The 27157-nt window shown below is 57.5% G+C and overlaps 1 protein-coding gene across 1 annotated transcript in view; it reads left to right on the top strand.

The window, feature by feature from the left end:
* Positions 1 to 27157, top strand: part of KDM4B (lysine demethylase 4B) — a 177050-nt gene that overhangs the window by 48678 nt on the left and 101215 nt on the right. Inside the window, 3 exon segments of the mRNA XM_030796980.1 lie at positions 14715 to 14880; positions 21558 to 21733; positions 22872 to 22986. Of these exon segments, the coding sequence (XP_030652840.1) occupies positions 14740 to 14880; positions 21558 to 21733; positions 22872 to 22986 (432 nt within the window). The 5' untranslated portion in view covers positions 14715 to 14739.

The raw sequence follows: 27157 nt of genomic DNA, 5'->3' as shown, positions 1-27157 counted from the left end.
ACTCAGGAGAAGAGAGAGAATGACCTCATCCCTTCTGGCCACACCCACAGGGCCCGGGTGTCCCAGCAGAGGGTGTCAAGTGTGGGATGAGCAGTGCAGTGTCCTCCCGTCAAGGCGGAGGTGGCAGTGGCAGTGGCAGCGGTGGCCGGCAGAGCACCGGGGAAAGGCTGCCTCGTGCGTCGTCGCCCTTGGATTCTGTGCCGCTTCCCTGTGCAGAGGGAGGAAGGCGCCCATCCAGGGCCTCTTGTAGCTAACGAGGGCGAGTGTGGACTTGAGCTGGGGCCCTTGAATCATTTGTGGGTGCCTTTTCTGTTCTGCCACGATTAGGACCTTGAGGAGGGTGGTAGAGCCCAGCCTCCCTTGGAAAGGCATAAAGTGTAAGGGAAGAGGCTCTGGGCACGTGGTTGGCAAACTATGGCCCCTGGACCCAATCTGGCCCCCTGTTTTTGTAAATAAAGTTTTATTGGCACGTGGCTGTGTCCATCTGCCTGTGCATTGTCCCTGGTTGCCTTCTCCGCACAGTGGGAGAAGTGAATAACTGGAACAGAGGGCGTGGCCTGCGCACCTGGAGATATTTCCTGTCTGGGCCTGTGCAGAAAACCATGCGCCCCCTCTTGTCCAGGTTAACTTACTGCTGGCCGGGGCGGGATGGACGAGTCTCTTGGTGACTTGCTTTGGAAATTGGCAGGTCTGTCTGTGCCTCCTGAAATCTTGCTTTTACCCTTCAAGTTTGTGCTTCGTTACAAGACGGTCAATTTTCTAAAACTCAGCTGTTTTCTTTGTACCAAAATTAACACAGCACAAACCAAGTAAGCAACTTGCTCTATCAGTTAGCTTTATTATTTATTTATTTATTTTTATTTTTTTTGAGACAGAGTCTCGCTCTGTCACCCAGGCTGGAGTGCAGTGGCATGATCTCAGCTCACTGCAAGCTCCACCTCCCGGGTTCACGCCATTCTCTTGCCTCAGCCTCCCGAGTAGCACCACGCCCAGCTAATTTTTTGTATTTTCAGTAGAGATGGGGTTTCACCGTGTTAACCAGGATGGTCTCCATCTCCTGACTCGTGATCCACCTCGGCCTCCCAAAGTGCTGGGATTACAGGCGTGAGCCACCACGCCCGGCCAGTTAGCTTTATTTTTTTGAGGCAGGGTCTCGCTCTGTCACCCAGGCTGGAGTGCAGTGGTGTGATCATAGCTCACTGCAGCCTCCACCTCCTGGGCTCAAGGGATCCTCCCACCTCAGCCTCCTGAATAGCCGGGACTACCTGGCTAATTTTTTTATTTTTTGTAGAGACTATGTTGCCCAGGCTGGTCTCAAATTCCTGGCCTCAAGTGATCCTCCCACCTCAACCTCCCAGTGTGCTGGGGTCACAGGCGTGAGTCAGCTCATCCTGCCGCAGTTCACCACATAGCCCTTGATAAACCCACTTTATATCTGAAGGTGCTGAGTGCAGCAACCAGGAGGTGCTAGAAAGTCCTCGGGGAGAGCACACGAGACAGGAGTAAGGGAACGAGGCTCCTGCTTCCGAAGGCCTGGAGCTGAAGGAGAGGAGGAGCTCAGGGCAAACCATGTGGGCTTGCTGTGGTTTGGCAGGTCCCCAGATAGGCTGCCTTCACTTTGTAAAAGTTAACTTTTACTGAGATGAAATTCACATACATCATATTCACTCTTTAAAGGATACAGTTTGGAGGTCGTTGGTGCGCTCGCAGGGCTGGGCAGCATCACCAATTCCGGAGTATCTCATTGTCCCAGAGGAAGCTCTGTCCCCCTCAGCAGTCGCTCCCCATCCTGCCCCCACACCCCGAAACCAGGCATCCCCTTCCTGCCTCTGTGGATGGGCCTGTCCTGGACATCTCATAGAAATGGGATCATGCACTGTTGTGGCCTCTTGTACCTGCAGTCTCTCACTGAGTGCCACATCCTCAGAGTTCATCCACTCTGTGGCCTGCGTCAGAGCCTCGCTCCATTTCATGGCTGAGTCGCGTTCTGCTCTGTGTGGCGCCTGCCGATGGGCGTTCGTGTGGCCTCCTCTCTGGCTGTTGGGAGTCGTGCTGCTGTGGACGTTGGTGTGCAGGTGCTGCTGTGGACGTTGGTGTGCAGGTGTTGGTGTGCAGGTGCTGCTGTGGCTGTTGGTGTGCAGGTGCTGTGGATGTTGGTGTGCAGGTGCTGTGGACGTTGGTGTGCAGGTGTTGGTGTGCAGGTGCTGTGGACGTTGGTGTGCAGGTGTTGGTGTGCAGGTGCTGTGGACGTTGTTGTGCAGGTGCTGGTGTGGACGTTGGTGTGCAGGTGTTGGTGTGCAGGTGCTGCTGTGGACGTTGGTGTGCAGGTGCTGCTGTGGACGTTGGTGTGCAGGTGCTGCTGTGGGTGTTGGTGTGCAGGTGTTGGTGTGGGTGTTGGTGTGCAGGTGGTGTGGGTGTTGGTGTGTGTTGGTGTGCAGGTGTTTGGATGTTGGTGTGGGTGTTGGTGTGCAGGTGGTGTGGGTGTTGGTGTGTGTTGGTGTGCAGGTGTTTGGATGTTGGTGTGGGTGTTGGTGTGCAAGTGTTGGTGTGTGGGTGTGGGTGTTGGTGTGGGTGGTGTGCAGGTGGTGTGGGTGTTGGTGTGGGTGTTGGTGTGCGGGTGTTGGTGTGTGGGTGTTGGTGTGTGGGTGTTGGTGTGTGGGTGTGGGTGTGTGGGTGTGGGTGTTGGTGTGGGTGGTGTGCAGGTGGTGTGGGTGTTGGTGTGCAGGTGGTGTGGGTGTTGGTGTGTGTTGGTGTGCAGGTGTTTGGATGTTGGTGTGGGTGTTGGTGTGCAGGCGTTGGTGTCTGGGTGTGGGTGTTGGTGTGGGTGGTGTGCAGGTGGTGTGGGTGTTGGTGTGGGTGTTGGTGTGCGGGTGTTGGTGTGTGGGTGTTGGTGTGTGGGTGTGGGTGTGTGGGTGTGGGTGTTGGTGTGGGTGGTGTGCAGGTGGTGTGCAGGTGGTGTGGGTGTTGGTGTGGGTGTTGGTGTGTGGGTGTTGGTGTGTGGGTGTGGGTGTGTGGGTGTGGTGTTGGTGTGGGTGGTGTGCAGGTGTTTGGATGTTGGTGTGCAGGTGTTGGTGTGGACGTTGGTGTGCAGGTGTTGCTGTGAACATGCATTTTCATTTCCCTTAGATGGACACCTGGGTGTGGAATCGCGGGTCCAAGGGTACATTCTGTTTAACCTTCTCAGGAATCGCCTGCCCGTCTCCACGGCGGCTGCACCCTTCAACATTCCCACCAGCCGTGCATGAGGGCTGCCTCTGGTCTTGGAAAAGTCTCTCAGAATAGTTGCTCACTTTCTCCATTTCGACGCTGGAGCCGTCGCTTGGTGCCCAGAGGAAGCCGGGCTGCGGGCGCCGGGGGAAGGTGGTCCCACGGCAGCTGCGAGTCGGCCTCTCCTCCTGCCTGCTTCCCATGCCTCAGCTGTTGGCTTGAGTATTGAATTGTAATGGTTTCTTCCTCCTAGTTTGCTACGTTTCGTTGTTCAGGCCTCGTAACTTTTCCTACTCTGTAAAAAAGCACACCTTGAACACCTCGCTTTCTGTCTGTGCGCACGGATAGGTGTCGGCTGGGGGCTGATAGAAAACACCCCTGACTGGCCGGGTGCGGTGGCTCACGCCTGTCATCCCAGCACTTTGGGAGGCCGAGGCAGGCGGATCACCTGAGGTCAGGAGTTCAAGACCAGCCTGGTTAACATAGTGAAACCCCATCTCGACTAAAAATATAAAAATTAGCCAGACGTGGTGGCATGCGTCTATAATCCCAGCTACTCAGGGGGCTGAGGCAGGAGAATTGCTTGAACCTGGGGGCAGAGGTTGCAGTAAGCCGAGATCACACCACTGCACTCCACCTGGGTGAAAGAGTGAAACTGTCTCAAAAAAAAAGAAAGAAAACACCTCAGCTGCGGGCCTCGGGCGGCCCTGTGTCCTCCAGCTCTTGGGGTGGGGCCACTCTGACATCATGTGCCGTTTTGGGGAGTGTCATGACCAGGAGGGCATCTTTTGTTTTTTCTTTTAATTAAAACAAATGCTAGGTTGGGCATGGCAGCTCTTGCCTGTAACGCCAGCACTTTGGGAGGCCAAGGTGGGTGGCCTTGATTGCTTGAGCCCGTAGTTCAAGACCAGCCTGGGCAACATGGTGAGACCTGGTCTCTACAAAACAAATACAAAAAGTACTTGGGTGTGGTGGCATGTACCTGTGGGGCGGGAGGATGGCTTGAGCCCAGGAGTTCCAGGCTGCAGTGAGCTGTGATTGTGCCACTGCACTCCAGCCTGGGCGATACAGCAAGACCCTGTTTCAAAAAATAAAATCAAAAACAAACACTGAAGGGAAAGAGTAGATAGAGTGCAGGCCTGGCACAGGTTTTTTTTTTTGTTTTTTTGGGGTTTTTTTGAGACAGAGTCTCGCTCTGTTGCCAGACTGGAGTGCAGTGGCGTGATCTTGGCTCACTGCAACCTCCGCCTCCCGGATTCAAGTGATTCTCCTGCCTCAGCCTCCTGAGTAGCTGGGATTACAGGAGCGCGCCACCATGCCCAGCTAATTTTTGTATTTTTTTAGTAGAGACGGGGTTTCACGGTGTTGGCCAGGATGGTCTTGATCTCTTGACCTCGTGATCTGCCTGCCTCATCCTCCCAAAGTGCTGGGATTACAGGCGTGAGCCACCGCACCCAGCCAGATTTTTAATTTAAGAGACTTGGCACGCATGTTTCGTTTGCCTCTGTCTGCTTTCCATAGACCCCCAAGCAGGGACGATGTGTGATCGTCCATTTGTTTTCTCCTCTGCAGTTTGGGGGTCCTTGGGTAGAAGGACTGAGCGTTGAGCTTGGATCAAACTGCTGATATTATGGACAGAGTCGAGTGGCCCGGAGGTGGTGACTTGGGCCACGTTCCTTGTGAGGGTTTTGTTTGTGGCTCATTCATTCAGCACAGGCAGGCCCCGTGGCCAGGTGCTGATAGTCCTGTGTTCCCTCTGAGAGTGCGGCCCTGGTCCCTCGTCTCCTGGGGATCAGTGGTAGGGCCAGGCCTGGCCCCAGGTGCTCTGGGTCTTGTGCCTGTCCTTCCTCATACCACCTCTCTTGGGTACGCAGGGCACAGGGCACAGGACCTCCGCCCGAGGGCCACCATGCTCAGGTGTGGCTCACATCTCATGGCTTCGTCTTGAGGCTGGTCCGTCTGCTTGGCTCACCACACTTAGGCCTGAGTGTCTGAAGAAATAATGAGCTGCAAACCTCATGACCTGGAAATCCCACTTGTCAGAGCCCAGGCCTCAGGAGGAGGCAACTGAGGATGTTGGGGGTGCCAGCAACTGGAGCCCACTTCCACCTGCCTCAGTCAGGGCACTGGCCAACCCACGGATGGTCCCGGGAGTTAGCTCTGTGACCATGAGCGGCTGTTCCTGCCCCACCTCTTGGAGCGCCGCCTCTGTTGGTGTTGGGGGGGAACTGGGTTGGGAGAGCTCACTCCCTTGTCTGATTTTCTGGAAACTGTGCTCCTGTCTGAGTGAGTGCTCAGTATACCCGAGGTGTGCCGGGCAGGAGTGGTCTCCAGGTGGGAGGGCTTGGAAGGACATGGGGGTTGGTGCTTTTTTTTTTTTAAAGTTTTAATTTGTAGTTTTTATGGGTACAAGGCATGCTTATTTCTTTGCATGGTACATTTTCCACATGGCATTCGTGGTGGACTGAATGATGGTCCCCATAGATGTCCACATTTTAATCCCTGGAACCCATTAACATACTACCTTAAATGACAAAAAGGACTTTTCGCGGGTGGGACTGAGTGAAGGACCCTGAGCTGGGAGATGATCCGGGATGATGTGGGGAGCCCGATGTCCTCACCGGGTCCTCATGAGAGGAGGCAGGAGGATGAGAGTCAGAGAGAGGCTGGAAGAGGCTGTGCTGTGGCTGCGGAGGTGGAGGAAGGGCCTTGAGCTGAGGGAACCTGGCACGCACTGGTGCTCTTTGGAGTAGGACGAAGTAGAGAACGTTCTGGTGCCAAGGTTTTCTCTTTCCTGCCTGAGGGCCCTTTATGTAGATCAGACCAGAGACAAGTGAATCCCGGTCTTGCCAGGGGAGGCATTTGGAGCTGCTCGTGGGACGTGGTGATGCGGTGCCAGGCCACATGCCCGGGGCTGGGGCCGAGGGGCGTTCTTGTGCCGCCTCTGTGGCCAGGTTTCACTTGGGAGCCTGGCTGCATCGCGGGTTCCTCCTGGGCCTTCTGGCTCGGGGCTCCTCTGTCCTCGGTCCCTGCTGGGAACCGTACTTTGGCAGCAGGAACCCAGCGAGATGGCAGCACAGGGGCTGGAGGCCGGCTGGGGTTCACTGGGGCGGCATGGGGCTTCACCTGATGGCCAGCCCTCCCAGGACAGGGACCAGCTGGGACTCACTGGGGCAGTGTAGGGCTTTGCCTGATGCCCACCCCTCCTGGGACAGGGAACAGTGGGAGCAGGAGGGTGGGACAAGAGGATGAGGGCCCGAGGGAGCCCCTACACTTCCTACCCACAGAGGAGGGCCTGATACTTTTCAAAAACTGTGCACTTTTTGAATTTTTTTTTTTTTTTTTTTTTTTTTGAGATAGGGACTCACTCTGTCCCTGGCTGGAGTACAGTGGTGCGATCTGGGCTTACTGCAGCCTCGAGCTCCTGTGCTCAAGGAATCCTCCTGCCTCAGCCTCCGAGTAGCTGGGCGTGCACCACCACGCTGGGCCGATTTTTAAATTTTTTTGTAGAGATGGGGTCACGCTATGTTCAGGCTCGTCCTGAACTCCTAGCAGCAAGTGATCACCCACCTTGGCCTCCCACAGTGCTGGGGTCACAGGCGTGAGCCCCGCCCCTGGCCTTCTTATTTTTAAACCGATTCTTTGTCATCAGTTTCTGCGTGTGGCCACTGAGAGCCATCACCTGGCTGTTTCTTGGGTGGCCCTTGAGCCCACACCCCTGCATCCTGCCTCACCTTCAAGTTCTTCCATCCCAGAGTGGACTCTGGGTCAAGGAGAGTCTTCAGATCCTGGGGACATGGGCCGTTGTGGGGCCTGGGGGCATGTGGACAGGATGCCAGCCTGGCCCCAGCAGTGCCAGTGCAGGTGGGGTGAAGGCCTGATGGGGTCAGCCAGACTGTCCCCGCCTGAAGCCCCCTGCCAAGCCCCTGCATCTGAAGACTGAAGGGTGAGGGTGGCAGCCCGGGAGGGTGTCCTTGGGCCCGGTGTGTCAGCGATCAGGAGAGCAGCCCAGGCTGGAGCGTGCGGCCCTGCTCAGCCCGGCCGGAAGCGTCCCCTCTCACTTGTTCCTCTCCCAGGTTGCAGAGGAGCTGTCGAGGACAGCTGGGGTGGGGCCGCCCATAAGATGCAGCTGCTGGTCCCATGTCATGGTCACAGCAGGAGGGCTGAGGAGCCAGGCCTGGCCCATGGTGTGCAGGTCCCTGGAACAAACAGCTGCCCTAAAAAAAAGGCTTTAAGGCCAGGCGCAGTGGCTCATGCCTGTAATTCCAGCACTTTGGGAGGCCGAGGTGGGCGGATCATGAGGTCAGGAGTTGGAGACCAGCCTGACCAACATGGTGAAACCTCGTCTCTACTAAAAATACAAAAATTAGCTGGACGTGGTGGTGAGTGCCTGCAATCCCAGCTACCCAGGAGGCTCAAGCAGGAGAATTGCTTGAACCCAGGAAATGGAGGTTGCAGTGAGCCTAGATCGCGCCGCCGTGCTCCAGCCTGGGTGACAAGAGCGAGACTCCGTCTCAAAAAACAAAAACAAAAAGGCTTTATTGAGATAGTTTGCGAACCATACAAGTCACCCATTTGAAGCATGTCATTCAGTGGTGTATAGTTTACTCAAAAGGCTGCGCTTGGGCCTCAAAATGAGTAGAGGGGAGAAAGGGAGCCTTTTTTTGTTGTTAGAGATTTTGAGAGCTGGGTTGGGTTAAGCGGCTTTCACGGTAAGCTGGGGGCCAGGGTACCCAAGCCTGTCTTGAGCCCCGAATAAAGAAGAAACCAGGGACAGGGCATGGTGGCTCACGCCTATAATCCCAGCACTTTGGGAGGCCGAGGTGAGAGGATCACTAAGCCCAGGAGTTTGCCCTGGTCTCTCAGCTTCCTCTCTGGGGCCCCAGCCAGGAGCAGCTGTAGAATCTGCGGACCCTATGTATGCGGCTTCCCAAAGTGCTGGGATTACAGGCGTGAGCCACCATGCCCGGCCTTAAAATTTTTTTGAGATGGTCTGGCTCCGTTGCCTAGGCTGGAGTATAGTGATGTGATCACAGCTCACTGCGGCCTCAAACTCGTGAGTTCAATCGATCGTCCCACTTCAGCCTCCCAGAGCACTGGGACCACAGGTGTGTGCTGCCGTGTCTGGCCTTCATTTGTCTTTGAAGCTCTTGCTCGCCCCTCTGTGATGTCGCTAATTAGTAGTCTCCAGATTGGGCCCCGTTTTGTCATCCCAGAACCAAAACTCTGCCTGGCACGTGGTGGGGCCTGCACATTTGCTCAGCGGAGGAGGATTCTGGGGCCCTGGGTTCCCGAGGCTGGCAAGTTGGCTCAGAGCTGCCCATGGGCTGGGTCAGGGTGGGGTAGGCTGGGGGCAGCACAGAGTGGGCACAAGGCAGTTTTGTGGTTTTGAAATTGAGTTTATATCATGAGCTTTACTGCTTTTGTAAAAACTTGCTGGCATGGTACTGAGAGAAATTCAAACAATAGTTGAGAATAAAATCCCTCCCTACCCCTGCCCTGGTGTCCCCATAGGAGCTGACTGCTGCCCCCTTTCTGCAGCATTAGCTATTGTCTAGAATCTTCTACAAGGATGGGGCAGAGCGGTGGGAGCAGGGCCTGAGGGTCCCAGTTGTTGGTAACTATGTTGGCCTGGCTCCAGCCAGGTCATACCACGGGGCAGCCGAGGCCTCCTTTGGCCCAGCTGAGGCCTTCACAGCACCCCGAGGCCCAGAGTCCCGTGAGCAGGAGACAGAGAAAGGGGTCTCCAAGGAAGAGTGGGCCTGGCAGCAGCCTATGAGCAGCGGCAGGTGCAGGGGTGCCACCAGGCAGAGGCCGGCAGAGGCGGAAGCCGGCATGGTTGCCCTGCGTCTGTTTCCACGTGTGTGTTTGTGCCAGGGCTGCTAAACATGGACAGCAGGCACTGTGGCGCTCACCCCAAATCACAAGAAGGTTGTGTCTCCCTGTGACCGTGAAACCCACCACCACTCCATAGTGTCGGCTCACACCCGGCAGTTTCCCACGCCTCCCCGCCTGTCCCCAAGACAAAAGGTCTGGGATGAAGCTGCCGTTTGGGTGGCTGGGGCTGTCTCCTTGGCCTCTCTCAGCTGAGAAGAGTGCCAGGTTCCTCTCTTCTTTTGCGAGTTCAGGAGAGCATTATTCTTTCTTCTTTCCATCATCCTTCCTCCCTCGCTTTCTCTCTCTTTTCAATTTTTTTTTTTTTTTTTTTGAGATGGAGTTTCTCGTCACCCAGGCTGGAGTGCAATGGCACAATCTTGGCTCACTGCAACCTCTGCCTCCCGGATTCAAGCAATTCTCTTGCCTCAGCCTCCCGAGTAGCTGGGATTACAGGCGCCCACCACCACACCCGGCTAATTTTCATGTTTTTAAGTAGAGATGGGGTTCATGATGCTGGCCAGGCTGGTCACGAACTCCTGACCTCAGGCAATCTGCCCACCTTGGCTTCCCAAAGTGCTGGGATTACAGGCGTGAGCCACCGTACCCGGCCTTCTTTTTAATTTTTTTGCTAAGAGCTTTATTAGATATAATTTGCACACTCATTTGTTCACCCATTTAAAGTGTCCAGTTCCACAGTTTTCAGTACATTCAAAAACTTGTGCAACTATCATCACAATTTGATTTTATTTTTATTCATTTACTTTTTAGAGACAGAGTCTTGCTGTGTTGCCCAGAGGCTGGAGTGCAGGGGTGCAGTCATAGCTCCCTGCAGCCTCGAAATCCTGGCCTCAAGCGATCCTCCTGCCTCAGCTTTTTGAGTAGTTGGCAGGCACGCAGGCACGCACCACCATGCCTGGCTAATTTTTTATTTTAACTTTTAGTAGAGATGGGGTTTCCCTATGTTGCCTAGGCTGGTGTTGAACTCCTGGGCTACAGCACCCCTCCCACCTCAGCCGCCCAGAGTTCTGGGATTACAGGTGCGAGCCACCGCACTGGCCACAGTCAGTGGAGAACATTTGCACCCCTCACAGAGAAGCCCTGTAGCCTGGGGTGTAACACACGGCCTTTTGTTTCTGGCTTCTCTCACTGTGATGTCCTCAAGGTTCATCCATGTGGTGCCTGTGTCAGAGCCTCGTTCCTTTTCATGGCTGTGTCGTATTCCACCGCATGGGTGGGCTGTGTTGTGTTGTGTTCATTCATTCTTCCATTGGTGGACACCTGAGTTGTTTCCACCTTTGGCTGTTGGGAATTGTGCTGCTGGGGACATGGTGTACACGTTTCTGTGTGGACGGATGTTTTCATTTCTCTTGGGCAGATACCCAGGAGTGGAATTGCTGGGTCAAGTGTGATTTATGCGTGACATTTCCAGGAACCACCAAGCTGTCTTGCAGAGCAGCTGCCCCACATCACCGTCCTGCCAGCCTGTGTTCGAGGGCCCCAATTTCTCCACATCCCCGTCCACAGTGTCACCGTCTGTCGTTCTGATTCTGGCATCCTGGTGGGTGTGAGGTGGTTCTGATTTGCATTTCCCTGGTGCCGAGTGCTGCTGGGCACCTTTTCATGTGCTTATTGGCCATTTGTCAACTGTGGAGAGCCGTCTACCCGAGTCCCTGGCCTGTTTTTTGCTTGGTTTTTAGACAGGGTTTTGCTCCTGTTGCCCAGGCTGGAAGGCTGGAGTGCAGTGGTGCGATCTTGGCTCACTGCAACCTCTGCCTCCCCAGCTCAAGTGATTCTCCTGCCTCACCCTCCCAAGTAGATGGGAGTACAGGTGCAGACCACCACACCTGGCTAATTGTTGTATTTTTTATGGAGACGGAGTCTCACTATGTTGCTTATGCTGGTGTTAAACTCCTGGCCTCAAGTGATCTTCCTGCCTTGGCCTCCCAGAGTGCTGGGATTACAGGCATGAGCCACCTCACCCACCAGCCTTGGCCCATTTTTATTGGGCTGTTTGTCTTTGCCTGTGAGTTGAGAGCCCCATTCCTTGGCGTGGCACCGTTGTGAGCATGTCGCTGTTGCCAGGCAGCTCCTTTGGCTCCTCCAGGGTGTCTGACGCCCCCGAGTCATCCTGTGTCCTCTGTCTGCCACATTCCTGGTGACCTGGAAGGTCAGTCACAGGGCTGCATTTCAGTAAATTCCCTCTTCCCTGTTTAGCTGTGTTGCACATGCATCAAGGTTATGGCGCGTGGGGACTGTGGACGATTTTAGTTTTCCTCTTTATGATTTACCTCCTAAGCAATGTCATTTCAAAAGGCACAAATGGCTGGGTGTGATGGCTCATCCCTGTAATGTCAACACTTTGGGAGGCCAAGGCGGGAGGATCATTTCAGGCCAGGCGTTTATTAGCAGCTGGGGCAACATGACAAGACCCCGTCTCTACAAAAAGTACAGAAATTAGCCAGCTGTGGTGGCGCACACCTGTGGTCCCAGCTAGTTGGGAGGCTGAGGCGGGAGGATGGCTTGAGCCCAGGAGGTTGAGGCTGCAGTGAACCGTGACCGTGCCACTGCATTCCAGCCTGGGCGACAGAGCCAGACGCTGTCTCAGAAAACAATAGTTTTTTAAAAAGTGCACCAAGTTGCCCCTAGGCGGCGGTGGTGGGTGAAGTGCCTGAGCACCTGTGCTGAGAGTGGCTCCCGGTGTCACGGCTCCACCTTCCAGATGGAAGGGCTGTCTGGGTCTCCCCAACGTGAGTTTTGACGCGTAACCTGCCATGGGCTGTTGTCACCTGACACTGCAGGGTGTGCTGCTGGCAGCTGTGGCCACGTGCTTTTCAGATGAGCCACCTTGTGGGGAGCCCCCCTTTTTATTATTTATTTATTTATCTATTTTTTGAGACAGGATCTCTGTCACCCAGGCTGGAGTGCAGTGGTGCAATCATAGCTCACTGAAGCCTCGACCTCCCAGGCTAGAGTGATCCTCCTGCCTCTACGTCCCATGTAACTGGGACCACAGGTGTGCACCATCATGCCTAGCGTTTCCTGTCGTACAGAGCACGAGTTTGAGGCATCCCTTGGGCCGTCCAGCCCTGCCCCAGGCCCTGTCCTTCCTGGGCCCAGCTGGTCTGGGGGACATGAGAGTGTGGCAGGCCCCATACTGCATAGGTCACCCTGTGGCCAGTCCTGTGGGGCAGGTGGGCTTTGATAACCTGGAGGTCAGAGCCTGCAGAGGGGGTGGGCCAGCCCCTCACAAGACTTACTGGAGGGTTTCTTGGGAGCTGATGGCCCTTGCAGTGGGTTACAGGGAGGCAGGAAGTGGCCATGTGTGCGCCGGCCTGCAGAGAGGCAGCCAGGGATGGGGGCTGCTGGGTGCACGTGGGTCCCAGTGCCTCCACCAGCTGCCAAAGCTCAGGGGGAGACTCATGCGCTCATGGCAGCGCCCTGGCATAGCATGTGGCCCAGCTGTGTGCCATGTGGCCTAGGCCCACAACTGCCCCTCGTGGGCCTCTGTGCCTCCTCAGTAAGCTCAGTCGACCATGTCACCACCTGCGATGCACAGAGCAGGGCCAGGGACCCAGTAAGTGCTGATGTGGGGACCACTGCGGCCACCACCGCATCTGGGCACTGTTTGTGGCAGATCCAGGGACGGCCTCAGGCCTTTTGCCTGGCCTCTGAGGGCTGGGGACCAGTGGGAGGCCTGAGGTGACCGCGTTCTGCCACCCAGTCCTCCCAGAGGACTGCCCTGACAGGTGCCTTGGCAGCTCCCATCGTGGCCACTGGCCCGGCTCAGGCCGGCACTGAGGGTCCCACAGTGGTCCAGCTGCGGCCTCTGCTCCCTCTGAGCCGGTGGCTCCCTGGGGACAGTGCGCAGGCCCTGGGTGAACACTACATGGCCATGTCCGGGTGAGAGCGGGAGGGCACGTGCAGCGTTGGGGGGATCCTGGGGCCTGTGGGGCTGGCGGGGTCGCAGGTGAGGATTAGTTACTGGGCCCTGGCTGTGGGCGAGGGGCCTGCTGGGACAGTGTGGTGGCCTGGGAGGCCCCGCGCAGTCAGAGGCTGGTCTCTAGGCACAGGCAGCTCTGGTGACTGTGACAGGCACCCTGCCTTTACACACACTGTGACCGTCTAGTCTACATTCCTAGGCTGCACGTGGTCACATGCCGTCCACGGTGCACTCGGGGCCTCCTGTGCAGACACTGGCTTTGCGGCTGCCCCATGGGAGAAGCCTCGAGGACTCTGCACAGAGCAAGGGTGGCGGGCAGGGCCTCAGCCCACGTGGGCTTGGAGCTGTGGGGTTTTGTCAAACACAGTGAGGGTCTCAGCAGCAGCCCAGCCGGGGGTGTGACATCAGGGCTGGGGCTCAGCGCTGGGTATCAGCCCTGTGTGCTGCAGGCGGGGTATGGGGTGGACCCAAGGCAGTAGGGGGAGGCCGGGGGGCGACCTCGGCTTTGCTTTTGTCAGAATGGAGGGTTCTGGACGCCGGTGCAAGTCTAGCTGGGGCCTCCCTGCTGTCCTGCTCGGATTCCTGGGTGCGTGCTGCCCTCTAGTGCCCTCAGTGGGGAGCGCCTTCAGGAACAGGTGGCTGCGCCTTGGTGGCTGGGAACCCCGCTCCTGGGACTGCCTGGGCGGCTCCCTGCCTTGCTTCCTTCACGCTCTAGATCACTTTGGGGGTCACAGGGTGGGGAGGTGGATTTTGCTAAGTTTTTTCTAAGTTTTTGGGTTTGTGTGGACTTGGGTCCTTATTTCCGAATCCTAGAGGGATTCTGTCGTCTTTCTGCCTTTGGAGACTTGAACCTGCCAAGGAGGACCCTTCCCCAGAGTCTGTTATCGAAGTCCCTTCCTGGTTGGGGTGGGCTATCAGTTCCCACCCTGCAACACCTGGGGCAGGAGGGAGCCGCTCCCGCCCGCAGCCTCCGTGGAGAGGACAGTCTGACTCTGACGTTTCCAGGCGGGTGCCGTCAGTGAATCACTTGGCCTGGAGACTCAGCTGCGATCCCCTGTTCTGTACAGGGCTGGTGGGCTGGTTTATGACCCACGTGGCTCTGGGCAGCTATGATGGCAGGAAATGAGCCGTCCTGGGCGGGCCTGCTGCTCTCCTGGGTCAAGGTTCTTGCTGGGGCCTGAGTTCTGCTGGAAGCAGCCAGCCAGCCCCCTGTGACCCACGGGCCTGCTCCGAGGGGTGGGTGCCCCTGCCCTTGAGCGTGTGACCCTCGCCCATGGCCCCCCTTACCTTCGAAAACCCGCAGGTACCGCGGTCTCTGGTGCGGATCTGGCTCAGAGCAGAGAGACTGATGTGCAGCGGACGCTGACACACCTGTGGCGTCCCTGATACGTAAGCCTCTCTCCGAGGCCCCACTTAAAATTAGCGCACTGGCTCCCGGTGTTGCCTCGGCCTTAGAAACTAGGACGCCTCTGCTTCTCGTTAGCTGCAGCCCTCGTGCCTTTTATGCTCAGCAGAGTGACGAGGCCGCTTGTGGTTTTCTCTCCTGCCCTCGCTCAGGTGCGAGGGCCCAGCCACCTTTGTCCTCCTGGTGGCCGCGGTATTTTAGCATGCTCCGTTCTGAGGGAGGACGGGCTCCAAGGGCCGGGCGTGGCGGCACCGCTGGTTCACCCTCTCTCGTCTTCCTCCACAGGTGTGCTTCCCGCACAGCTGCAGCCATGGGGTCTGAGGACCACGGCGCCCAGAACCCCAGCTGTAAAATCATGACGTTTCGCCCAACCATGGAAGAATTTAAAGACTTCAACAAATACGTGGCCTACATAGAGTCGCAGGGAGCCCACCGGGCGGGCCTGGCCAAGGTGGGTGACATCCTGGCCCCAGCGTGGCCCTCCATCAGCCTGCGCCGTGGGCCTGCGGACATCCTGGGTCCCAGCTCAGCCGGCCCCACAGGCGAGGCCTGTGCATGTGGAATGTGTTTCGGGGCCACTCCCAGCTCGTTTACCAGCGCCTGTTTGTGGAGTTCAACAGTGTGCCAAGCACCATTCTAGGCACTGGAGTTGAGAAGTGGCCGGTGCAGGCCCTGGCTCCAGGGAGCTGGCAGGGGGTGGTGAGGACACACAGCCACACTGCAGTGAAGTCCAGGGGCAGTGGGGCACCAGGTTGTTCTGGCCGTGAGCTGGCGTCTTACTGAGGGATATCAGGAGTCCAGGAAGCCTTCCAGGGGTGTTCAGTGCCCAGGAAGGCCTTACTTTCCTAGTAAAACAATTTGTTTAGAAGCTGGATATGGTGGTTCATGCCTGTGCTCCCAGCTCTTTGGGAGGGTGAGGCAGGAGGATTGCTTGAGCCTAGGAATTAGAGGCTGCAGTGAGCTATGACTGTGCTACTGTGCTCCTGCCCAGGCAGCAGAGCAAGACCTTGTCTCAAAAACCAAATCAGACCAAACCAAAAACAATCTTTTTGAGATGGCAGAGTGGCTGGGTCAGGAAAACTCAAACAGTGCGACAGCGCAGGTAGATAGTGACCAGGAGCCTCCTCCCTGTCCCGACCCAGCCCCCCACCCTCTCCCTGGAAGCAGCACTGTTATTGGTTCTCTCTCTCTCTCCTGGCATATCGTGCATGTGTGATTGTGTGTGTGTGTACGTGAATACACACAGCAGACCCCTGAACCCCGCGTGCTGAGTATGTACAGTACCATGCTGCTCGGCTGGGCATGGTGGCTCAAGCCTATAATCCCAGCATTTTGGGAGGCTGAGGCGGGAGGATTGCTTGAGGCCAGGAGTTCAAGACCAACCTGGCCAACACAGTGAGACCCCATCTCTACTAAAAATACAAAAATGAGCCAGGTGTGGTGTTGGTACATGTCTGTGGTCCCAGCTACTTGGGAGGCTGAGGCAGGAGGATCACTTGAGCCAGGGAGGTTGAGGCTGCAGTGAGCTGAAATTGCGACACTGCACTCCAGCCTGGACGACAGAGGAAGATTCTGTCTCACAAAACAAAACAAACTTAAAAGTTCGTGCTGCACGTTTCACAGCTCTGAAGGTGGCTGCCGTGGTCCGTGAGTCTCTGTGTTCGGATGTGAGCCTGTTTGAATAGTGCTCATCCCTCAGTTTGGAAGATGAATCATCTTTGCATCTTGGGTTCTTCCAGTTGCCTGCTGTTTGACTATCGCTGTTCTTCCTCAGTTAGGCCGGGGGTCGGCGAGCACTCTCTACACACGGCCAGAGAGTGAATGCCTAGGCTCTGTGAGCCAGAAAGAGCAACCAGACCCCGTGTGAATGAAAGTGCACAGCCCTGTGCCAATGCAACATTATTCCTGGATGCTGGAGGGCAAACGCATATTGTTTTCACATGTCCTGAAATCATCTTCTGTTTTATTTTCCCCCAACCACTTAAAAATGAAAACAAACAAACAAAAGCCTTCTTAGCTCAAAGGCTATACAGAAGCAGGAAGGGGCTGATTTGGCCAGAGGGCTGCAGTTTGCTGAGCCCTGAGGCCTCCTGCCTCTCCTGGCCTCCTCTGCCCTGCCCCTCCCTCCACTCCCTGGTTTTGGTGGATTTTGTCATTAGCCTTCATCTCTCTGCTAGTGATCCTTCGGTGTCAGACTCGCATTGTGATCTCTTCGTCTCCGAGCTGTAGAGTGAGGGAAGCAGTCTCACACCGTCTTGTCTTCCCCTCCAAGATGGATGTTTTCTCTGTTTTGAGATGGGGTCTGGCTCTGTCACCCAGGCTGGGGTGCTGGGGTGCAGTGGTGCGATCACGGCTCACTGCAGCCTTGACCTCCTGGGCTCAAGCAATCCTCCAGCCTCAGCTTCCCGAGTAGCTGGGACCACAGGTGTGCGCCACCAAGCTGGATTTTTGCCTGTAACACACCATGACAAAGTGGGAATGACAGCACATCTGTGTCCGGGTCAGAACGGTGGGGGCTGCTGCTGTCCTGGCTTCAGTTCTGTCTTTAAAAGGCTTTGGTCCTCCTGTCTGATCGCAGACCGTCTTCTCTGGCCCTCTAGGCCACAGGCTGCTATCCCAGGAAAGGCCCAGGTCCTCCTCTTCCTCCTCTCCCTGGTGCCCGTAGGGCAGGTGGGACAGGCGTGGCTTCCCTTTATCCTGGCATCGCATCTGCCTCTGTCTCCTGCCCTTGACCTACTTCTACATTTCCCAGGATGCAGCAGCCCTTTCTGGCTTGGGATCCAAGGCATCCTGATGTCAGGAAGTTGAGGGGAATCAGCATCTCAGACCGCCCTGCGCTCTTCCGTGGCACCTTTAAATGCCCGCCCCGTCACTTCTTCCTCATCCCTCACCTCCCACCCGGCTCCATGCCCCGGTGTTTCCGGCTCTCTCTGCCCTCCACGTGGCAGCCTTGGGTGCAGCCTGCGTTCCCGAGTGGCCTGTCCTCTCCCGTGCCGGCACCTCCGCTTCGTCCCTCCCTCTCTGCCTCCTTGGCTGCCGTCTCTTTGAGCCCTCATGTCGCTGCTTCAGGCTTCTGCAGCCCCCTGAGATTCTCGGCACCAACGTCTTAGGCCAGTGTGGGGTGTGTGGTTTCCCTGCCTTGCATTCTGCATGTTCCTTCCCACACCTCTCCAGCGGCAGCTCCCATGCTGCTTTTCCTTGCACCAGCGCGGAGAATCCTTTCTCAAACCCATGGAGGGGGCTGGGCAGTAGGGGGCTGTCCGAGTCCCATGCTGTGGAGGGGCCGTGCGTGCGTGTGTCTGTGTGACTGTGTGTGTGTGTGCGCGCACAGGAGACTGGGGGGGCGGGGAGGCAGCTCTCACACAGCCCAGAGAGCTTGGCAGCTGCAGAGTCACGTTGGCACCCGCATGTGGCACACCCACACCCCCTTCTGCAGCTCTGTGGGGACAGATGGGCTCGGGGAAGCATCTGCTCTGGCCCTGGGCAGCCCTGCGTCTTCCAAATGGGGGGCCCTTGGCTCGGGGCAGCCAGCCTCTTTGGAGAAGGAGCACAGTGCCCTGCTGGTTCTGAGCGAGCTGTGGGGGTGTCGGGGTCCCCCTCTCACCCTGGTCTGCCTGCCTTGACCACTGTGTATGTGCGTGCATGTATATGTGTGTGGGGGGCGGGCTGGGGGTTTCCTGGTTCCATCAAAACTGTGTTTGGTTATACACCCCCCAGCCCCCAGCAGAGATCCACAGGCCCCACGGAGCTGGGTGGGGGTGGGAGCTTCGGGCACAGCCCTGAGAGGGCCCTGGAGCTGGTGGTGCCCTGGGTACAGGGAGCCCTCCACTGGAGTTGCTGGGGCCTCCACACGGGGTGTCCCCGGCCACTTGGGAAGCACTGAGGTGACAGGAGCCCTGGAAGGCCCCGTCGGGGGTCCTGTTGGGAGGGGTGGGAGCTTCTGGTGCCCCTCTACCCCCACCAGCTGCCTCCCAGGCGGGTGCCAGCAGGGGAGGCCCTGGCTGCCCTCAGCTGTACCGCCCGCTGGCATCTGCCTCTCACTGTTGGCATGTGGCCGGTCGCCTTCCTGGCCTCAGCTGAATCTGGCCCCCCAGGAGCCCCATGTGAGGCACTTTCAGGGGCCGCCCGAGGCCTGGAAGACCCGAGTGTGGCAGTAGGAATGTCCCGAGCAGCTTTCAGTGCCTCCTTTTCAACCCTCCCCGCCTGGAGCCCTCCTTCTGGATTCGCATCTCGGCAGAATGTGGGATGTCACTTCTGTCCTCTTCCACCCTGCGGGATTTTCCCAGAGCCTTCGGGTTTGAGCCCAGCTGGAAGTGGCCCTCGTTCACGCTGCCTGTCAGCACCTGCCTGGGCTGTGTCACCTAGAGTGTGGCTCCGCGTGTGCGGCGCAGACGCCGCGGGGGTGTTTGGAGCCTCCTGCGTGGCTCCCAGATGTCTTTACTACACGGTGCCTGCCGTGGCGGGGACAGATGAGCAGAGTAGCCCGAGGCTCTTTGGAGAGCAGAGGAGTCGGGAGCGAAGTGGTGGTGTTCATTTAGCAGACTAGGATCATGGGCGAGTTTCCTCTAATAGCCCTGAAGAGGCCAATTCACGGCTTCCCCTCGGCCGGTGGCTTTGGCGTGGATTTGGAGCCGGGCCGGGTTCATGGAACCCTCCTGCAGAAGCAGACTGGGGCTTCCTGGAGAGGGGGGACAGTGCCTGTGTGATTCAGAGCAGCGCTGGCCTGTGGAGTCTCTGACCATGCCACTCAGTTCTCTGCAGGAACAGCTCGTGTCTGGGACACAGGCCCTTTTGTTTCTGTTTCTCGCCTTTCCACTCCTGAATGTCTTAGTGTCTCACTGACTCTTCAGCTGCTCGCCTGAAATCTAAGAGAACGGCAGCCCCGCAGCTGCCCCAGCACCCTGCCATCACACAGCCTGTGCCAGGGACAGGTGCCCCAGGCGCCTGTTGCACTGTGGCCACAGTGGACATGGAGAGTCTCTAGAAAGAGCCGGTGCTAACGTGGATTGTCCTTTCCTTGGGACTGGCCTTGTCTCGGTTTAACTCTAAATTCATGTTTCTCTTCTCTTGGCACTGTGGACTTGGGGCCGCATCGTTCTCCGGGGTGGCGCCATCCTGGGCATTGCAGGGTGCTGAGCAGCTTCCTTGGCCTCCATCTACCTCATGCCAGGAGCACCCCCAGTCGTGAAAGCCACAGATGTCCCCAGACGTGGCCAGGTGTCCCCCGGGGGACAAGACCCCCCCTCAGTTGAGAGCCACCTGCTCACTGCGGCTGCTGCTGCTGCTGTTACTGCTTTTGCTAAAGAAACCTGCGCATGCCGGCCACGGTGGCAGCACCTTCCTGTCGTTAACAGGCACCTGGAGGATAAGTGTTTTCATTGCCAAGCAAAACAGTTTCTTCACTGATGTGATCGCTGGGTCCTTGGGGACAGTAAATGGATTTCAGCCATTCTGGAAGCTGCCAGCGACGCGGGCATCAACACACAGCTCTTCCCTTGGTGGCCCGGAGCACGGAGGGGCAGCTTCCCAGATTCCTGGCAGATGAGCTGAAGCGGGTGGGTTAGTTCCTTCTCCCTGTGCGGTGGATGGCCTGGTCGACTCCTGGAAGGAGGTGTGGGGCCTGCAGTGCCCACCCCAGGACTGGGTGTGGCAGCCCCAGAGTGGCTGGGAGGGCCTGCACAGAAGGGTGCCTGGCGCCCAGAAGGCCCATAGTGCCTGCCAGCAGTCTGGAATCTGGTCTTCTCGGCCCATAGGCTCACTCCCACCAGAGGAGGGAACATGAGGCTGGGACAAGGCCAGGAACTCAGGGTGAGGTGTGTACTCCGGATAGCCCTGGTCCCTCAGCTCCTGGACGGGGTGAAGGCACCGGGTTCCGGCTGCAGTGCTGCCTCTGACAGGTGCTGGTCCTTGTTTTCCTCTGCTGTTTTCTCCACATGTTCCAGTGTCTGAGGTGGCCCGGGACCTCTCTGGGGTGGAAGTCCACGCGGCCGCCAGGCTAGAGGTCCTGGGCCATAGTCTGCCCGCTCGCCCCAGGGTGCCCTGGGCTGTGTTGGGGATCGCTGTGTGCCTCAGTTTCTTCAGCAGTCAGATGGGAGCTCTGCCGTTCCTCCCACCCAGCACGCTCCGCACAGCTCCTGTCCTGCCCCACGGCCCCTGTCCTATGTGGTGCTGTCACCCTCCCTGCGCCTGCACTTCCTGTTGGCCCACTCCAGGCGGGGTGGAGGCCCATGGGGGCCGGATCTGTTTCCCAGTGTTTCCTAGCTCCCAGAACTTGGGTTGCCCCATAGTGGGTCTCAGCCAAGTGGAGCCACTGGAGCGAGTGTCTGGGCTCCAACCCCTGTTCTCCAGGTGCATGTGGCCCCTGGTGGGCTCTTGGTGGCCAGTGGGTGCAGTTCTCATTTCCTGCTGCCAGAGGGCATGGTGAGCTGCAGCGCTTATGACCAAGAGTGAAGATTCCCGTTTTAAAAAAATGCCTTGCCAGGGCGCAGTGGCTCACATCTACAATCCTGGCACTTTGGGAGGCTGAGACGGGAGGATCACTTGAGGCCAGGAGTTGGAGACCAGCCTGTGCAACAAAATGAGACTCCATCCCTAGAGAAAATTAAAATTTAAAAAAAAAATTAGCTGGGCATGGTGGTGCAAGTCTGTGGTCCCTGCTACTCGGGAGGCTGAGGTGGGAGGATCGCTTGAGTCCAGGAGTTGGAGGCTGCAGTAAGCTATGATTGTGCCGCTGCACTCCAGCTTGAGTGACAGAGCAAGACCCTGTCTCAACAACAACAACAACAACAAATGCCTCAAAATACGAGTCTCTGAGCCTTGAGATGCCGGAACACACACACGCCCAGTCCCACCGATGTTTGCTGAGTCTAATCCCGCACTCACGTGTCAGGGTTGGCCCTGGTGCTGGGGGGGTGCTGTACCCAGCTCCCCAGGCCTGGAGGATGGCTCTGCCCTAGCAAGTGAGGCCCTTGTTGGCTGCAGAGTCTCCTGGGGAGCTTGATAAGGCAAACGGGGGGTTCCTGGTGCCCCTGGGGGGTGTCCCGAGGTGCAGATCCGGCGGCACAGTCTGCTCTCTGGCCCTGCCCTGAGGCTCCGAGGGCGCCGCTGACTCCCATCTTGGTCTTGCAGATCATCCCCCCGAAGGAGTGGAAGCCGCGGCAGACGTATGACGACATCGACGACGTGGTGATCCCGGCGCCCATCCAGCAGGTGGTGACAGGCCAGTCAGGCCTCTTCACGCAGTACAACATCCAGAAGAAGGCTATGACAGTGGGCGAGTACCGCCGCCTGGCCAACAGCGAGAAGTACGCGGGGCGGGCAGGGCGGACCTGACCCCCGCCCCCGGGGGCACACCTGCTCATGGGGGCCCTGGGGGCAGAGAAGGTGCAGTACACACAGCCCCCACAGCATGGCCGGCCTGCTCTGTGTGCCCCGCATGGGCTGTGGCAATCCCTGCCCCCAGGGTGGATCTGGACCCTCTCCCGGCCTGGGCTGACCCACACCGCCCTCATCTCAGCTTCCCAGGGCTTCCCAGTGCATGTCGGGCGGTGCCCTGGTCCCCTGCCTGGGAGCACATCCTCCACACCCTCCTCTGACACCTGGGCTTGTGGCCCTTCCTCAGAGAGGGCTCCCTGGCTCCACACGGGCACATGCACAGGCACACAGGAGGGCACAGACACAGGTACACACTAGGGCACATGTGGACACACATGGGTACACAGGGCACATGCACGTCCATACCCAGGCACACACGGCACACGCACGTTTCTACACAGGCACGTGTGGGTATACATGGGCACGTGCACTGGACACGGGCACACACAGGCTCATACACAGGTACACAGGCACAGCCATGTGGGCACACCTATGGGCACATACCCAGGTACACATGGCACCTGCGTGTACTGGCAGCATTCCAAGTACTGCTCCCTGGTTCAACAGGCACAGCCACGCAGCCTCCGCGCTGCGCAGGCCCATCCCGTCGCTGTGCCCTCCTCTCTGTCTGTGGCCTCCACCCTTTTGCTCTCTGAGGTTCACGTGCCTTGTGGCTCTGGCACCAGAGCAGAGCCTGGTCTGTCCTGCTCACCCGGCCTTCCCAGCCCCCTAGTCTGTCGTCTGAGCTCAGTCTTTGCCACACAGGGATGACAAGAGCCTCCCAGGGCCTCTGTCCCCTGCCCATTCCCCATGGCGTGTGTTCTGATGTGGGTGCCCCGGGCCAGGATAACTGAGGAGGGGTACGTGGGTTTGGGCCACTGCTCGCCCGTGGAAGTGCGCTGTCCCACCTGGAAGCAGGTAGCGTGGTACCCTAGGCGGGGCAGCGGGCAGTCGGAGCAGAGCCCTTCCCGCCTCTTCCGTGGGTGCCCTGGGTTCCAGGTGGCTGAGGGTGGGCTGCGTAGCACCCAGGCCTCACCCTGAGCTGGTTTTGGGGTGTTTGTTCACCAGGTACTGTACCCCGCGGCACCAGGACTTTGACGACCTTGAACGCAAATACTGGAAGAACCTCACCTTTGTCTCCCCGATCTACGGGGCTGACATCAGCGGCTCTTTGTACGATGACGTAAGTACGAGGCTCCGGGGAAGAACAGGGACCAGCTTCCTGGTGGGTGGTGGTGGGAGGGCCCTGAATGGGACTCTGCCTTGGCAGATGAAGCTTCCAGGCAGGCAAGGTTAACCCCCTCGCCCAGGCTCTGGCTGCAGGCCTCGTCCTGTGGTGATGAAAGAGGAAGCCAGGCTTTCTCTGATTTTTGCAGGGTCCCTCCTGCCACACCCCGCAGCCCCCACCCTGAGCTCACCCTGGCCCCACCGCTGGCCTCAGCAGCCCACCCACAGCGTGTTACAAACATGTGTGCTTTTCCAGTCCCTGCCGCTCGTCTTCCTGGCACTGTGGAGCCTCGAGTCCTCAGCCCGCCAGGCCACCTGCTGGATTCGGCTCCAACCCAGTCCTGACTTGGGCTCAGGGCCTGGAGACACTGGGGTGAGGGGATCCCATCTCCCATCCGGAGCCTGGTCTGCTGGAGCGTCCCCTTGTCCACACAGCCCGGGCTGTCCATGAGGGCAGCTGGCGGGCATCCCGAGTCCCGGCCTCAGGCATAAGGTCCCCCAGGCCCTGCTGGACGCCGGAAGTGGGCCTGCAAGTGGGCCTGCGTGGTGGGTGTGTGTGGAACAGCAGCAGGAAGCTGTGACTGCCCTGAGGCCGTGGCCAGCCTTGGCTCTGCCCTGCTTAGTGGACCTTGTCTGCGCTGTGGCCCGCAGGGGACTGGGTTTGCTCTCTGAGCCGAGGGCTCCGGTTTATCACACGGAGGATTCTGTTCAGGCTGGAAGTGAGCCCACCCTGGAGAACCTGACGGAGACGCCCCCGACATGGAGCCAGGCATAAGCCAGCTTTGCTTCCGGCCCTGCCAGAAGCAAACATGAGACCAGAGTATTTCGAATTTGGGATTTTTTTTTTAATATTTGCATATACATACTGAGGTATCTTGGAGATGGGTCCTAAGTCTGGATTAGTCTGTTCTTGCACTGCTATAAAGAAATACCTGAGGCTGGGCGTGGTGACTCACGCCTGAATCCCAGCACTTTGGGAGACTGAGGTGGGTGGATCACTTGAGGTCAGGAGTTCAAGACCAGCTTGGCCAACATGGCAAAACCTGTCTCTACTGAAAATACAAAACTTAGCCGGGCATGGTGGCATGTGCCTGTAATCCCAGCTACTCAGGAGGCTGAGGCAGGAGAATCGCTTGAACCCGGGAGGTGGAGGTTGCAGTGAGCTGAGATCACGCCACTGCCCTGCATCCTGGGCAAGAATGAGACTACGTTACAAGAAAAAAAAAAAAAAGAAAGAAAGAAACAAACACCTGAGACTGGGTAGTGAATAAAGAAAAGGTTTAATTGGTTCACGTTTTTGCAGGCTCTACAAGAGACATGGCTGGGGAGGCCTCAGGAAACTTAGAGTCATGGCAAAGGTGAGGGAGGAGCTGATCCATCTTACATGGCAGGAGCAGGAGAGAGTGAGGTGGAGGTGCCATAGGCTTTTCCACAGCCAGGTTTAGCGAGAAGTCACTGCCGTGAGAACAGCACCACGGGGATGGTGCTAAACCATTCAGGAGGCATGAGCACTCCACCCACAGTGCAGCCAGCTCCCACCCGGCCCCACCGCCAACACCGGGACCTGCAGTTTCACAGATTCAAGTCTAAACACAAAATTCATCTGTATTTCATGTATACTTTACACACGTAGCTTGAAGATAACTTTATACAAAGTTTTTAATAATTTTGTGCACAAAGCGAAGTTTTGACTGTGTCTTAACTGTGACCGGTCACATGAGGTCAGCTGTGAAAGTTTTCACTTGTGGTGTCGTATCGGTACTCAGAAAATTTTGGACCTTGGAGCTTTTTGGGTTTTGGATTTTTGGAGTGGGGTGTCCGCCTTATCCCGCGTGGTGTTTATCGGAGTGGGGTGTCCGCCTTATCCCGCGTGGTGTTTATCGGAGTGGGGTGTCCGCCTGTGTTTATCGGAGTGGGTGTCCGCCTTATCCCACGCTGTGTTTATCGGAGTGGGGTGTCCGCCTTATCCCATGCTGTGTTTATCGGAGTGGGGTGTCCGCCTTATCCCATGCTGTGTTTATCGGAGTGGGGTGTCCGCCTTATCCCACATGGTGTTTATCGGAGTGGGGTGTCCGCCTTATCCCGCTGTGTTTATCGAGTGGGGTGTCCGCCTTATCCACGCTGTGTTTATCGGAGTGGGGGTCCGCCTTATCCCGCGCTGTGTTTATCGGAGTGGGGGTCCCCTTATCCCGCGCTGTGTTTATCGGAGTGGGGTGTCCGCCTTATCCCACATGGTGTTTATCGGAGTGGGGTGTCCGCCTTATCCCATGCTGTGTTTATTGGAGTGGGGTGTCCGCCTTATCCCACGTGGTGTTTATCGGAGTGGGGTGTCCGCCTTATCCCACTGGTGTTTATCGGAGTGGGGTGTCCCCTTATCCCGCTGGTGTTTATCGGAGTGGGGTGTCCACCTTATCCCGCGTGGTGTTTATCGGTGGGTGTCCCTTATCCCGTGTGTTTATCGGAGTGGGGTGTCCGCCTTATCCCACGTGGTGTTTATCGGAGTGGGGTGTCCGCCTTATCCCGCGTGGTGTTTATCGGAGTGGGGTGTCCGCCTTATCCCACGTGGTGTTTATCGGAGTGGGGTGTCCGCCTTATCCCGCGTGGTGTTTATCGGAGTGGGGTGTCCGCCTTATCCCATGGTGTTTATCGGAGTGGGGTGTCCGCCTTATCCCGCGTGGTGTTTATCGGAGTGGGGTGTCCCCTTATCCCACGTGGTGTTTATCGAGTGGGGTGTCCGCCTCATCCCGCGTGGTGTTTATCGGAGTGGGGTGTCCGCCTTATCCCATGCTGTGTTTATTGGAGTGGGGTGTCGCCTTATCCCGCGTGGTGTTTATCGGAGTGGGGTGTCCGCCTTATCCCATGCTGTGTTTATCGGAGTGGGGTGTCCGCCTCATCCCGCGTGGTGTTTATCGGAGTGGGTGTCCCCTTATCCCACGTGGTGTTTATCGAGTGGGGTGTCCGCCTCATCCCGCGTGGTGTTTATCGGAGTGGGGTGTCCGCCTTATCCCATGCTGTGTTTATTGGAGTGGGGTGTCCGCCTTATCCCGCGTGGTGTTTATCGGAGTGGGGTGTCCACCTTATCCCGCGTGGTGTTTATCGGAGTGGGGTGTCCGCCTTATCCCATGCTGTGTTTATTGGAGTGGGGTGTCCGCCTTATCCCGCGTGGTGTTTATCGGAGTGGGGTGTCCGCCTTATCCCATGCTGTGTTTATCGGAGTGGGGTGTCGCCTCATCCCGCGTGGTGTTTATCGAGTGGGGTGTCCGCCTTATCCCATGCTGTGTTTATTGGAGTGGGGTGTCCGCCTTATCCCGCGTGGTGTTTATCGGAGTGGGGTGTCCACCTTATCCCACGTGGTGTTTATCAGAGTGGGGTGTCCGCCTCATCCCGCGTGGTGTTTATCGGAGTGGGGTGTCCGCCTTATCCCATGCTGTGTTTATTGGAGTGGGGTGTCCGCCTTATCCCGCGTGGTGTTTATCGGAGTGGGGTGTCCGCCTTATCCCATGCTGTGTTTATCGGAGTGGGGTGTCTGCCTCATCCCGCGTGGTGTTTATCAGAGTGGGGTGTCCGCCTTATCCCATGCTGTGTTTATTGGAGTGGGGTGTCCGCCTTATCCCGCGTGGTGTTTATCGGAGTGGGGTGTCCGCCTTATCCCATGCTGTGTTTATCGGAGTGGGGTGTCTGCCTCATCCCGCGTGGTGTTTATCAGAGTGGGGTGTCCACCTTATCCCATGCTGTGTTTATCGGAGTGGGGTGTCCGCCTTATCCCACGTGGTGTTGATTCGTTCATCTGCTGACGGACATTTGGGCTGTGTTCTCTTTCCGGCTGTTGTGAATAATGCTGCTGTGAACGTTTCTTGTGTGTTTCTTTCTTTGTCTTTGAGACAGAGTCTTGCTCTGTCGCCCAGGCTGCAGTGCAGTGGCGCAGTCTCAGCTCATTGCAACCTCTGCCTCCTGGGTTCAAGTGATTCTCCTGCCTCAGCCTCCCGAGTAGCTGGGATTACAGTGTCACATGGAGTCATCTCACCACCCTAATGATCCCCTGAGCTCCACCTCGTCATCCCTCCCTCTCCCCCATCCCTCTCCCGCTCCCCCATCCCTCTCCTGCTCCCCAGGCAACCACTGATGTC

The sequence above is a fragment of the Nomascus leucogenys genome, chromosome 17, assembly GCF_006542625.1.
Source record: "Nomascus leucogenys isolate Asia chromosome 17, Asia_NLE_v1, whole genome shotgun sequence".
Taxonomy (NCBI): domain Eukaryota; kingdom Metazoa; phylum Chordata; class Mammalia; order Primates; family Hylobatidae; genus Nomascus; species Nomascus leucogenys.
Note: the sequence above shows the minus strand (reverse complement) of the source record. Positions and strands in the feature narration are given on the sequence as shown.